At 41.1% G+C, this 14,592-nt stretch overlaps 1 protein-coding gene across 1 annotated transcript in view; it reads right to left on the bottom strand.

Annotated features, from left to right (window-relative positions):
* The window catches only part of Nmd3 (60S ribosomal export protein NMD3), a 61,799-nt gene that overhangs the window by 34,116 nt on the left and 13,091 nt on the right, over nt 1-14,592 (bottom strand). Inside the window, exon 6 of the mRNA XM_070083683.1 lies at nt 5,850-5,992. Coding sequence (XP_069939784.1) covers nt 5,850-5,992 — 143 coding nt within the window. The remainder of the gene's footprint in view (nt 1-5,849; nt 5,993-14,592) is intronic.

Genomic DNA, 14,592 nt, shown 5'->3' with positions numbered 1-14,592 from the left:
TTCCTCCTCCTCCTCTTCTTCCTCTTCCTCCTCTTCCCCCTAATCTTCCTCGTACTATTCCTCTTCCTCCTCCTCTTCCTCTTATTCCTCTTCCTCCTACTCTTCCTCTTCCTTCTCCTCCTCTTCCTCCTCCTCTTCCTCCTCCTCCTCTTCCTCCTCCTCCTCTTCCTCCTCCTCCTCTTCCTCCTCCTCCTCTTCTTCCTCTTCCCCCTACTCCTTCTCCTCCTTGTCCATAGTGTAAATTACAAGGAGTCCGCAGCTGTCAAAGTGACATATTGGCTCATTACTCTTTCCCCCTCGGCCTGTCAAAACAATGGGGTCGGATGCTGCTTCCCCTCCTCCATTCTATCTAATTATCTTTCTCCCTCATTCTATCTGTCTGTCTATCTCTGTCTCACAGGTACACATAAATACAAGAATACATGGTATAAATTACCTAGGATAACCCAAGAAACCCAGACAAAGTGCTATACTCTGCTTGAAGATGTGAGTAAAAGTGATGACGCAGTCTTGTGGCTCTCTGAGACAGAGAGCTAGATGGATAGACAGGGAGCTTGACAGACAGGCAAATAGACAGACAGAAATGTTAGTATACCAGCGAAAACAAAGGGAGGGCGATGTTCATCTCATCTTTTGGCATCAGCTCTACCCTCATTTACCCTCATCAAACGTCAGCACTTATCAGATGTTATCTCCCCTTATCTTGTTACTGTCATGGGTGAACATTTATTATTACATATTATTATTATTACCTGTTATTATTATTATGTATTATTATTATTATTATTATTATTATTATTATTATTATTATGTATTATTATTATTATGTATTATTATTATGTATTATTGTTATCATTACGTATTCTTCTTCTTCCTCCTCCTCCTCCTCCTCCTCCTCCTCTTCCTCCTCCTCCTCTTCTTCCTCCTCCTCCTCCTCCTCCTCTTCTTCTTCCTCCTCCTCCTCCTCCTCCTCCTCCTCCTCCTCCTCTGCCTCCTCCTCCTCTTGCCTCCTCCTCCTCTTGCCTCCTCCTCCTCTGCCTCCTCCTCCTCCTCCTCCTCCATTCTTGGAACAAGTTTGAAGATCTTGTAGTTCATAATCACTATCATTATCATCACCAATGCTCACATCTGAGTCTGGGATTTTGGGAAATAGGAGTTTCCTCTTTGATTCTGGTACAACTGAACGACGGCCCAGCACCAGAGGTGGAAGGCTGTGGGTTGTCTGGGTTTTCCTCACTATTACCCATATTATGGTCATTAGTTTCGGTCAAAACCTCACCAGAACCTTGAAACTCATCTTCACTGTCACTTCCATCTGTATTAGAACTGTCACTGGGGAACAAAAGTGTCCCAATTCGCCGAGGAGTGAGGAACTTCTTACCACAGGGCACGGTGGAAATTGTGTACTATGATGGCATTCCCACAATGCACCACTGGGTCCCAGATTTTTTTCCTACTGCGCACACCCACCACACAGACCCATTCTCTCACATCTAGGCTTATCAGCCTTTTCCTGTGAGATTTGAGGCCGCTAGAATTTATGCGTACTAGTACGACAAAAACCCCTACGCGTAAGACATACTAGTACGACGAAAACCCTCAAAGGGTTAAAGACACAGCATCAACAACATGGCCACTTGATACTGGAGTTCCGCAGGGAAGTGTCCTTGGTCCCCTGCTCTTCCTCATATACATCAATGATCTTCCAAACGTATCCCAACACCTGAAACCCATTCTCTTTGCTGACGACAAGACTTATGTCATCTCTCACCCTAATCTTGCCATCCTCAACACCATTGTTAACGAGGAGCTGATCAAAATATCGACTTGGATGACAGCCAATAAACTTATGCTTAACACTGACAAAACCTACTATATTATGTTTGGTAGCAGAGCAGGAGATGCACAAATTAACATTAAGATCGACAACACTCTAATTACCAGACATAATGAGGGCAAATTCCTAGGCCTATACCTTGACAACAACCTGAATTTCAGCACCCATATCCAACACATAATCAAAAAAGTATCCAAAACAGTTGGGATCCTCTCCAAGATACGATACTACGTGCCGCAAAATGCCCTTCTCACACTATACCACTCACTTATTTATCCATACCTCACCTATGCTATTTGTGCTTGGGGATCAACTGCAGCAACACACCTAAAGCCAATAATAACCCAACAAAAAGCTGCAGTAAGAATAATCACTAAATCCCATCCCTGGCAACACACCCCCCCACTCTTCATAGATCTAAACTTACTCCCTGTTCAGTACATCCACACTTACTACTGTGCAATCTACATCTACAGGACCTTAAACTCCAATATCAACCTTGACCTAAAATGCTTTCTTGATAGTTGTGACAGAGCCCACAGGCATAACACCAGACACAAACATCTCTACGACATTCCCCATGTCCGACTAAACCTTTACAAAAATTCAATGTATGTCAAAGGCTCTAAAATCTGGAACACCCTACCTGAGAACTCTAGAACTGCAGACACATTCATCACCTTCAAAACTACCATTAGAAAACATCTTATCTCCCTGATAAACCCCATCAACTAACTACACGAATACCACCTGGTGGTTCACACTTACACTCACTCACCCATTTAACCATAAACAGAAATATTAATCTCAATCTTAAAATAATGAATCCTATGATACTCCAATACTGAAACTATGTACTGTGCCAAAACAAAAGCATTCACATTGCTAAACTCACAAACTAGTATTTAGTCACTTAGCCATAATACCAACTTACCTCATAATTTGTAATATTTTAAAATAAAGAATTAAACTAAGTCTGCCCGAAATGCCTAGCCATGCTAGGCGTTCTAGTGGTACACTCTGTAATCATTATTTAAGAACATAAGAACATAAGAACATAAGAACGAAGGAACACTGCAGAAGGCCTACTGGCCCATGCGAGGCAGGTCCAAGTCCCTACCGGCTTAAGCCAATGCACCCAACCTAGTCAGGTCAGGTCACATTGAGTTAAGGGAGGAACACGGCAACCGACCTGTTAGCACAAGCTATCAGGTCTAACTCACACCCACCCACATCTACTCATGTATTTATCCAACCTATTTTTAAAGCTACACAACGTTCTGGCCTCTATAACGGTACTTGGGAGTTTGTTCCACTCATCCACAACTCTATTACCAAACCGGTACTTTCCTATATCCCTCCTGAATCTGAATTTTTCCAACTTAAAACCATTGCTGCGAGTCCTGTCTAGGCTAGATATTTTCAGCACACTATTTACATCCCCTTTATTTATTCCTGTCTTCCACTTATAAACCTCAATCATATCCCCCCTGATTCTACGTCTTTCTAGAGAGTGCAGTTTCAGGGCCCTTAGTCTATCCTCATAGGGAAGGTTTCTGATACATGGGATCATCTTTGTCATCCTCCTTTGTACATTTTCCAGAGAATTTATATCCATTCTGTAATACGGTGACCAAAACTGTGCAGCATAATCTAAATGAGGCCTAACCAAGGATGTATAGAGTTGAAGAACAACCTGAGGACTCCTATTATTTATGCTTCTTGATATGACTGTTTCGGTCGTATACAGTGGACTCCCGGTTATCGGCCGTAATCCGTTCCTGAAGGTCGGCCGATAACTGAATTAATATTTCCCATAAGAATTAATGAAAATAAAATTAATTCGTTCCAAACAAAAATATTCACAAAAAATTTTTTTTTTTTTTTACAATTATGTATTTTTACAATTATGTATTACGTACATACCTTTATTGAAGGCTAATGCTGGCTTCTGGAAGATAGGGAGGAGGAAAGAGGGAGGAGTTAATGTTTGGAAGGGAAATCCCGTCCATGAAGACTTTAGGTAGCAATGCCTTCTCTGGGGTTATTTCCCTTCTCTGTCTTTTAATGCCACTAGAACCAGCTTGAGAGTCACTGGACCCCTGTCTCACAAAATAACTGTTCAGAGTGCTCTGTTTCTGGCATCTCTAAGATTTCCCTGAAGTGGGACAGGGTTTTGTCACTAAACATGTTGCAGATATAGCTTGTTTCAGCTTTGTCAGGGTGGTGTTTCTCTACAAAAGCTTGCACCCTGGTCCACATTGCACACACCTCTTTAATCTCTGAAGAAGGCACTTCCTTCACTCCCTCTTCCTCCTCCTCTGAAGCAAGTTCCTCAGCTGCAGTCTGTTGCTGTTCAAGTTGAAGCTCTTGCAGCTCTTCAGTGGTAAGCTCTTCCCTGTGGTCCTCCACCAACTCTTCCACATCCTCACCACTCACCTCCAACCCCAAGGACTTCCCCAAAGACAATAGAGTCCACAGGGTCGGCAGGGTCAGGGTCACGGTGAGTCTCAAACCCTTCAATATCCCTCTCTTGGACACAATCTGGCCACAGTTTTCTCCAAGCAGAGTTCAAAGTCCTGGAAGTCACTCCCTTCCAAGCCTTACCATGGAGCCATGGTTACTTATTTTACAGTTGCACTGCAAGAAAAACCACTAAAAACAATGGTAAACAAGCGAAATGTTTGAATGTATGAGCAGAAGCTTCCTCAGCCACCGAGAGACAAAGCCAAACTGAAGCGCAAGCTGCCCCAGCCGGCGAATGGATGCATCCAAAACGGTCGATAACCGAGCGCCGATAACCGAGCTGGCCGATAACCAAACCGGCCGATAACCGGGGTTCCACTGTATATACATCTTACAAGCCAATGTGTTTTACGTACATATACTCAAAAATTCTAGCGGCTTCAAATCAAGCAGGAGAAAACTGGTAGGCCCACATGTGAGAGAATGGGTCTGTGTGGTCAGTGTGTGCAGTATAAAAAAAATCCTGTAGCATGCAGTGCATAATGAGAAAAAAAACGCCAACTGTGTTTTTGGATTAAAACACCAACTTTGAGGTTCATTTTCGTATGGTTTTCATGGTTATATTCTCGTTTTCGTAGTCACATTTGATAGAATGGAAAACATATTATAGAAATGGAAGCGATTTTGATTGGTTTTACTATGAAAAGGACCTTGAAATGGAGCTCAAAGTAGGGGAAATGTTTGATTTTTGCCAATGTTCAAGAGTAAACAAATGACGTCATTGTCCAATAAATGTCCAACTAGCCATTCTAATATGCAGTCATGAATGAGCTGATATTACTTATACAATTATTACAATATTGCAGTAGTCTGCATAACAGTAAATCTTCTATTTTTTGTTTGAAAAAAAAATCTAAATAGAAAGCAAGAGTATATAAGAGGGGCCTGGAGACATGACTGATGAACAAAGAAAATGTTATTTTAGAGCTAGGAATGTCTGCATTGTTCATTCTAGACCCTATTTTGAAATTGGCATATTTTTTAATTTGCATGAAATTGGCCAAACTGCCAGTTTCTGACCACTTTAATGGGTAGTTGACATTGGTAAATGGGCAGTTTCTTGTACTCAATCGATAGAACAAATGAAGTTCTAAAGAAATAGCTATGAGTTTGGTCAACTGGAAGAATGGAATTAGCCGAAAATAGGCCTCAAAGTGGGTGAAATCGCTGATTCGTAAATACCGCCAAGGTTGCTAACTTCACGAGAGCGTAATTCCGTAAGTTTTCCATCAAATTTCATACTTTTGGTGTCATTACTATCGGAAAAAGATTCTATATCATTTCATAAGATTTTTTTTTTTTCAAATAATTTGCGACACCAGGAGACACCTCAGGATTTGGGGTTGCGACAGACAAAGGGTTAAGTGTGGCAGTACTAGTTTACCTTGCTACTTGGTGTTGAGGTACTAGTCTGCCATATTATTGTGGGGTCACCTTATAAAAGTGGAATAATGAGTAACAAGATGGCTGTGAAATTCTAACATACACTGAGCAGTAGAAGGATCAATTAGTCCAATATGGTTGGTGACACGGTGGACAACACATATCTGTCCAATGCCACCTAGCTGATGAGCTAGCTTGGAAGGGAGACACACCACACTGTCTTTACAAACCGTTACAATTTCAACACTGAAAAGATAAAGTGAAAATTAATTTTACTAATGCTGTATATATACTGATTTATTATTAAACATATCCAAAGTAATAAAAAATAACACTATAAGACAATCTTATACAAAACATCACTAGATCAGGATCAGACATGTGTATTTAGAAAAGGCTCCACAGTAAAATTTATGTTTCTCCAATTTAACCCTTAAACTGTCCGAACACAGATCTACGTCTACGTGTGGGGGGGCTCCGAACATAGATCTACATTTTTTCTACATGCTTTCAAATGGGGAAAATCAAGGTTGGAGCGCTACGCACGTGAACGTAGATCTACGTTTGGACAGTTTAAGGGTTAAACATGATTGTGAGGGAAAAGTTCATTAGATAGGAGTGGAAGCATGAATGAGTAGTAGTGGTGGTGGTGGTGGTGGTGGTAGTTTGTTGGGCAGTATGCTTATTCTGTAAAGTGTATGCATCATTACCACTAATCCCCTCCCCCCCCTCCTCCACCCGGTGGGAGTTGACGTGTGTCCATCCGACAAGTTGACAGTCACTTGAATTTTGGCTCCTATCAAGTTTGTATCTAATCCATTCCTGTTTAATAATACATTTTGTGTTTTGTTCAATTTAGTTTAAACAAGAGCTTCACCCTTGTTTAGGTTTATATTCTGGTAATTCAACCTGACCTAATATGGACTTACAGAGAGTAATGTAATCATATTTGTCCTCATCGCTTCTTTTAAAGGCAGTATGCTTATCATGTGAGTGATTTCTTGAATGGTTTGTAATTTTCTGTTTCTTTTTATAGTCTTGTTTGTTGGATCGGGTAATCTGACACAGGCGAGATAAGAGGGGCAGCAAAGATCTATACTTAAATCAGAGATATAATCTGGCATCAGTACCTAAACTGGTCTCCTTCCGCTTGTAGCTGACACGCAATCCTCTTCATACCATCCTAAAGCCGTTCTCCACTTGTCATCCCAACAAAATTTCATTGTGGTTCATGACTGGCAACTCTACTGCTTTGGATGGGCTGTCAGAGGATCCCAGTACCTCAGTTCTTCATAATCTCTACTCATGTTGAGGTTACTCTCTATTTTCTTCAGGTGTCACAACAGTCACATCCACCAGTCATCAACACCAGTTCAGTGCTCCAAACCATGATTCAGAACTATGTGCCCAGAACATCAGCACGACACTGCTATTTTACTCACATATTAGGTCACACTACACATACATCTACACGTTTATGCATACACACTCATCTGAGTTTTCTTTGATTTTGTCTTTATAGTTCTTGTTCTTATTGCTTTTCCTTTTATATCCATTGGATATAAAAGAAAATGTTGAAAGCAGGGGGAAGGGGGGGATAGTGTTGGAGTGGTTGGTATTTTTTGTATGAATGAGGGGAAGGTACCTATGGATTGGCAGAGAGCATGTATCATTCCTTGATATAAAGGGAAGGGGGACAAGAGAGATTGTAAAAATTATAGAGGAATAAGTTTACTGAGTTAAAGGTAGTAGGTTGGTAGACAGCAACCACCCAGGGAGGTACTACCGTCCTGCCAAGTGAGTGTAAAACGAAAGCCTGTAATTGTTTTACATGATGGTAGGATTGCTGGTGTCTTTTGTCTGTCTCATAAATATGCAAGATTACAGGTACGTCTTGCTACTTCTACTTACACTTGGGTCACACTACACATGTGCACAAGCATATATATATACACACCCCTCTAGGATTTCTGCTATTTTCTTTCTAGTTCTTGTTCTTGTTTATTTCCTCTTATCTCCATGGGGATGAGGAACAGAATTCTTCCTCCGTAAGCCATGCGTGTTGTAAGAGGCGACTAAAATGCCGGGAGCAAGGGGCTATTAACCCCTTCTCCTGTATATATTACTAAATGTACAAGGAGAAACTTTCGTTTTTCCTTTTGGGCCACCCTGCCTCGGTGGGATACGGCCCGTGTGTTGAAAGAAAGAAGAAGTTTACCGAGTATACCAGGTAAAGTGTACAGTAGGGTTATTATTGAAAGAATTTGAGGTAAGGCAGAGAGTAGGATTGAGGATGAGCAAGGAGGCTTTAGAGTGGGTAGGGGATGTGTAGATCAAGTGTTTACATTGAAGCAGGCATGCGTGAGCGTGTTTGATAGGAGTGAATGGAGACAAATGGTTTTTAATACTTGACGTGCTGTTGGAGTGTGAGCAAAGTAACATTTATGAAGGGGTTCAGGGAAACCGGCAGGCCGGACTTGAGTCCTGGAGATGGGAAGTACAGTGCCTGCACTCTGAAGGAGGGGTGTTAATGTTGCAGTTTAAAAACTGTAGTGTAAAGCACCCTTCTGGCAAGACAGTGATGGAGTGAATGATGGTGAAAGTTTTTCTTTTTCGGGCCACCCTGCCTTGGTGGGAATCGGCCAGTGTGATAATAATAAAAAATAATAATGTGTGAACAGTATTTAAATAAAGGTAGGGAAGTTTTCATTGCATTTATGGATTTAGAAAAGGCATATGATAGAGTGGATAGGGGAGCAATGTAGCAGATGTTGCAAGTATATGGAATAGGCAGTAAGTTACTAAAAGTTATAAAGAGTTTTTATGAGGATAGTGAGGCTCAATTTAGGGTGTGTAGAAGAGAGCGAGATTACTTCCCGGTACGTATAAGTAGATCTTAGACAGGGATGTGTAATGTCACCATGGTTGTTTAATATATTTATGGATGGGGTTGTAAAAGAAGTAAATGATAGGGTGTTAGGGAGAGGGGTGGGATTAAATAATGGGGAATCAAATACAGTGGACCCTCGGCTAACAATTTTAATCCGTTCCAGAGCTTGTCCTTAACCAATTTTATCATCAGCCGAATTAATTTTCCCCACAAGAGATAATGGAAATCCAATTAATCCATTCCAGACACCCAAAAGTATTAAAAAAAAAAATTTTTTTCACATGAAATATACAATTTCCTACACAGAAAACAATGATACATGAAGAATAACTACTACTACATGCAGAATAAATACTACATGAAGAATAAATGACACTTACCTTTATTGAAGATGTAATGATGAGTGATGAGATGGGAGGAGGGGAGATGATGGAGGTGTATTATTGTTTGGAAGGGGAATCCCCTTCCATAAGGACTTTAGATAGCAAGTCCTTTTCCAGGGTTACTTCCCTTCTTTTTTTAATGTCACCGGGAACAAGCTGGCAGTCACTGGACCTCTGTCGCACCAAAAATCTGTCCACAGCTCTCTACCTGGCGTTCCTTTAAGATTTTCCTAAAATGGGCCACAACATTGTCATTGTAAAAGTCACCAGCACAGCTTGCAATAGCTGTGTCAGGGTGATGTTGTTCCATAAAGGCTTGCACCTTTGTCCACATTGTACAAATGTCCTTAATCATTGAAGAAGGCAACTTCCTCCATCTCTCTCCCCTCCTCTGAAGCAATTTCCTCAGTTGTGGTCTCTTGCTGTTGCAGATGCTCTTGCAGCTCATCAGTGGTTAGTTCTTCATCGTCGTCCTCCACCAACTCTTCCACATCCTCCCCACTAACCTCCAACCTCATGGACTTCCCCAATGACACAGTAGATTCCACAACTGGTATAGGCTCCTCAGGATTAGCCCCAAACCCTTCAAAATCCCTATCTTGTACACATTGTGGCCACAATTTCCTCCATGCAGAGTTCAAAGTCCTGCAAGTCACTCCCTCCCAAGCCTTACCTATAAGGTTGATGCAACTGAGGACACTAAAGTGATTTTTCCAAAACTCTCTTAGGGTAAATTCAGTGTCTGAGGTCACTTCAAAGCACTTTTGGAACACTGCTCTGGTGTACAGTTTATTGAAATTTGAAATGAGCTGCTGGTCCATGGGCTGGAGAAGAGAAGTGGTATTAGGAGGCAAAAACTTCACTTTGATTAAGCTCAACTCCCCCGCAATTCGCTCTGGCAAGTCTGGAGGATGAGCAGGAGCACTGTCTAATACCAGGAGGCACTTGAGGTCCAATTTATTTTCCATGAGGTAATTTTTCACAGTGGGGCCAAACACATGATAGAACCAATCATGGAAAATGTCCCTAGTGACCCATGCCTTACTGTTTGCCCTCCACATCACACACAAATAAGCCTTGATAACAATGTTTTTCTTGAACACTCTGGGAGTTTCAGAGTGATACATGAGTAGAGGCTTAACTTTGCAATCCCCACTAGCATTACTACAAAACAGAGTAATGTAGGTCCTGTTTGGTATTTTCTTCCAAAAAAGGCCTCTTTTGTCACAATTAAACACTTGTTCAGGTTTTAAGTTTTCAATGTCTATGTACTAATTGAATTTCTGCACATATTTTTCAGCCGCTTTTTGGTCACAACTGGCAGCCTCACTATGCCTTATCACACTCTGTATGCCACTACGATTCTTAAATCTCTCAAACCAACCTTTGCTGGCCTTAAATTCACTAACATCACCACTAGTTGCAGGCATTTTTTTTAATTAAATCGTCATGCAACTGCCCTGCCTTTTCACATATGATTGACTGTGAAACATTATCTCCTGATAATTGTTTGTTGTTGATCCACACCAATAACAGTCTCTTCACATCTTCGAGTATTTGCGATTTCTGTGTTGTAAGTATACTTGCACCTTTTGCAACAACAGCTTCTTTGATTGCCTTTCTGTTAGCCAAGATAGTAGTGATGGTTGATTGGGGTTTGTTGTACAACCGGGCCAGCTCAGAGCCACACACTCCACTTTCATACTTTGCAATTATCTCTTTCTTAAATCTGACTGTACACCTCACCCTTTCTACCACAGGGTTGGCACTAGAAGCTTTCTTGGGGCCCATGGTGGCTTATTTAGCAGTTACAAGCACTAAAAGCAATGGAATAATACAAAATGTGTCAAATGTATGCGTGGAACCGTCCGCCCTGGCTTGTAAACAATGGCACACTAGCTGAAGGCAGGGAAGCTGAGGCGCACTCAGGCTGGACGGCCAGGCGGACACATTGGGGACGATCGTCCTTAACAGGGTTTTTCATCGTTGGCCGAGCCAATATTTTTACACTAAAACACATTGCTATCCAATGTCATCATTAGCCAAGGGTCCACTGTACAAAATGGGAGTTGACACAGTTACTTTTTGCTGATGATACTGTGCTTATGGGAGATTCTAAAGAAAAGCTGCAAACATTAGTGGGTAAGTTTGGGAGGGTGTGTAAAGGTAGAAGTTGAAAGTGAATACAGAGAAGAGTAAGGAGATGAGGGTATCAAATGATTTAGATAAAAAAAAATTGGATATTACATTGGAGAGAGGGAGTATGGAAGAGGTGAATGTTTTCAGATATTTGGGAGTTGACGTGTCAGCGGATGGGTTTATGAAGGATGAGGTTAACCACAGAATTGACAAAGGAAAAAAGGTGAGTGGTGCATTGCGGTATATGTGGAGACAAAAAAACGTTATCCATGGAGGCAAAGAAGGGAATGTATGAAAGTATAGTGGTACCAACACTCTTAAATGGGTGTGAAGCTTGGGTTGTAAATGCTGCAGTGAGGAGGCAGTTGGAGGCAGTGGAGATGTCCTGTCTAATGGCAATGTGTGGTGTAAATATTATGCAGAGAATTCAGAGTGTGGAAATTAGGAGAAGGTGTGGAGTTAATAAAAGTATTAGTCAGAGGGCTAAAGAGGGGTTGCTGAGGTGGTTTGGTCATTTAGAGAGAATGGATCAATGTAGAATGACATGGAGAGCGTATAAACCTGTAGGGAAAGGAAGATGGGGTAGGGGTTGTCCTTGAAAATGTTGGAGGGAGGGGGTAAAGGAGGTTTTGTGGACAAGGGGCTTGGACTTCCAGCAAGTGTGTGCGAGTGTGTTAGATAGGAGTGAATGGAGATGAATGATTTTTGGGACCTGATGAGCTGTCGGAGTGTAAGCAGGGTAATATTTAGTTAAGGGGTTCAAGGAAACCGGTTATTTTTATATAGTCAGACTTGAGTACTGGAAATGGGAAGTACAATGCCTGCACTTTAAAGGAGGGGTTTGGGATATTGGCAGTTTGGAGGGATATGCTATACAGTGGACACCCGAGTTTCGTTATTAATCCGTTCCAGAGCGCCTGCCGAAAGTCAAAAATGCCGAATGGCGAAACCATTTTCTCCATAAGAAATAATGGGGATAAAATTAATCCGTTCCAGACACCCAAAAATATTAAAATAATATATTTTTTTTGGAATTAAATAAAGATTTACATACTGAAAACAGTGAGAAATCAAGTACATGCATATAAAAAATAATAATAACATTACACTTACCTTTACTGAAGACTTCTGGGTGGATGGAAGACAGGAGGAGGGAATAGGAGGAAGGTGTACACTATTGTTTGGAAGGAGAATTTCCTTCCATTAGGGCTTCAGGTATGAAGTCCTTATCTGGGGTTACTTCCCTTCTTTGTTTTTTAAAGACACTGGCACGCACTGGGAACAACTTGAGAGTCACTGGAACCCTGTCGCACAAAATATCTGTCCAGAGAGCTCTGTTTCTGGCGTTTCTTTAAGATTTGTCTGAAGTAGGACACAACGCTTGTCATTGTACATGTTGCCAATACGGCCTGCAACAGCTTTGTTAGGGTGAAGTTCATCCATAAATGTTTGCACTTCAGTCCACTTTGCACAAATGTCCTTAATCTGTTTTTTGGTAATCCACACCAACAATAACCTCTCCACTTCTTCGAGGATTTTGTCAGCATATCTACCCCTTTTGCAACAACAGCACACTTTATTTCCTTTCCTTTCGCCACGATCGAAGAAATGGTTGAATGGGGTTTGCCATACATCCTGGTAAGCTCTGTAACATGCGCTCCACTCTCATATTTTTCAATGATTTCCTACTTGAATTCAATCGTGTTCCTCACTTTCTTTACCAAAGGGCTTGCACTAGCTTTCCTTGAGCCCATGGTGACTTATTTAGCAGTTGCAATCACAAAAAACAATGGATTATTATGTATGAACCAGCGGGGTGATGGTCACGTGTTGGTAAACAATGGCACACTGAGCATGAATGGCGTGGGAGACTGGCTTTGTGTGCGCGGTGACAGGCGGACGGGTACCAGACGGTCGCCGAATCATGAGTTTAATCACGAACCGCGAGGCCAAATTTTGCCGAAAAAACTTGCCGAGTCGGATTTCACGAAAGTCAATGCCGCCAAAACTCGAGGGTCCACTGTATATCTTTATATATGCTTCTAAACTGTTGTATCTGGGCACCTCTGCAAAGACAGCGATTATGTATGAGTAAGATGAAAGTGTTGAATGATAAAAGTATTTTATTTTTGGAGATTTTCTTTCTTTTTGGGTCACCCTGCCTCGGTGGGAGACAGCCGACTTGCTGAAAAAAAAAAAATTATGTACATATTAGCTGAGTCACCAATTATTTATATATTTCATTCTTTGCTTCAGGTAGGATTATTTTCATGTTTAAGTGTTTTATATTCTATACAAGTTCTACATATTAATAAAATTGTTTATCTTATTATGTTATCATTGATTTTTCTATCTTTTCCTATCCATAAGGAGGAATTGGCCTTATCAAATACTCTTTGAGGGTCTGATAGGGCTGATGAACCTTCACATATGATAGACAACCACCTTTTGCACCTCCACCTACTGCATTTTGGAATGTTAGTGATTCATTTTTTGTATCTATTTTCACATTTAATTCCAAAGGTTCACCTTTTGTTGTGGCTCTACCTGTTTCCAGTCATGGAAACCAGTCATCGCATCAGTACAGGCAGGCCAACTTCCCTCCCAAGCACCTCGGGCCTCTTTGTTTCATCGTAGACTTGGCTTTGTTGGACACCGACCCCTTTGCCTCCCACCCATGCCACCACCAGTTGCCTTGAGGATGCATACCATACGATTACTCTTTCCTGTGTTATCACTGCATTGCCTGTCTATTTATCACCCTGTGTCATGTCTCGATATTAATCATGGCTTCAAAAACGAAATCATGCCAAGAAGTTTAAGTATGAAACTATGCCTTTAGTGAAGAAATTAGATGTAACAGGTATGGATAAAGGTGATGCATGTGTGATTGATGCAGCCAAGGCCTATGACATGAGGGAATCAAAATCATTCAATTTGAGAAGAGAAGACCTCGTGTGATGAGTAACCCAAATTGTGACCTGTTGGGAAAAAATGAGAAAGCTATCAATGCAGCTAAATAAAGCTGAAAAAATGCTTAATGACTAGATTCAGGAGAAACATGAGCCTCTTAATTTCTTTGTGATCCATAAGAAAGGCTTATCTTACTGTAAAACAGTGTGTGAGCAGGAAGGAAAGCCTACAAATGAGTTTACCTTTAGTTATGGATGCTGTTGTCTCTACTGACCATACAGCAAAAAAAAAATTTTCCTGGTATGGCCTTACTTCACCTTTCCACTGATGCCAAGCCAAAACAACCAGAATTTAATATGTGTATTCACAACGCTTGACTTTTATTAGGTTATGCTAGGTTAAATCATCCTGTACCAGACTATAACAACATTTTAATGTGCCCATTAACATCTGCGTGCCTTTTAAAATCATCGTATAATAGTTAATTATTATTTTAGGTGACTTGTGTATTCAAAAGAAAA

The sequence above is a fragment of the Cherax quadricarinatus genome, chromosome 10, assembly GCF_038502225.1.
Source record: "Cherax quadricarinatus isolate ZL_2023a chromosome 10, ASM3850222v1, whole genome shotgun sequence".
NCBI lineage: Eukaryota > Metazoa > Arthropoda > Malacostraca > Decapoda > Parastacidae > Cherax > Cherax quadricarinatus.
This window is presented reverse-complemented; position numbering and strand designations above follow the sequence as displayed.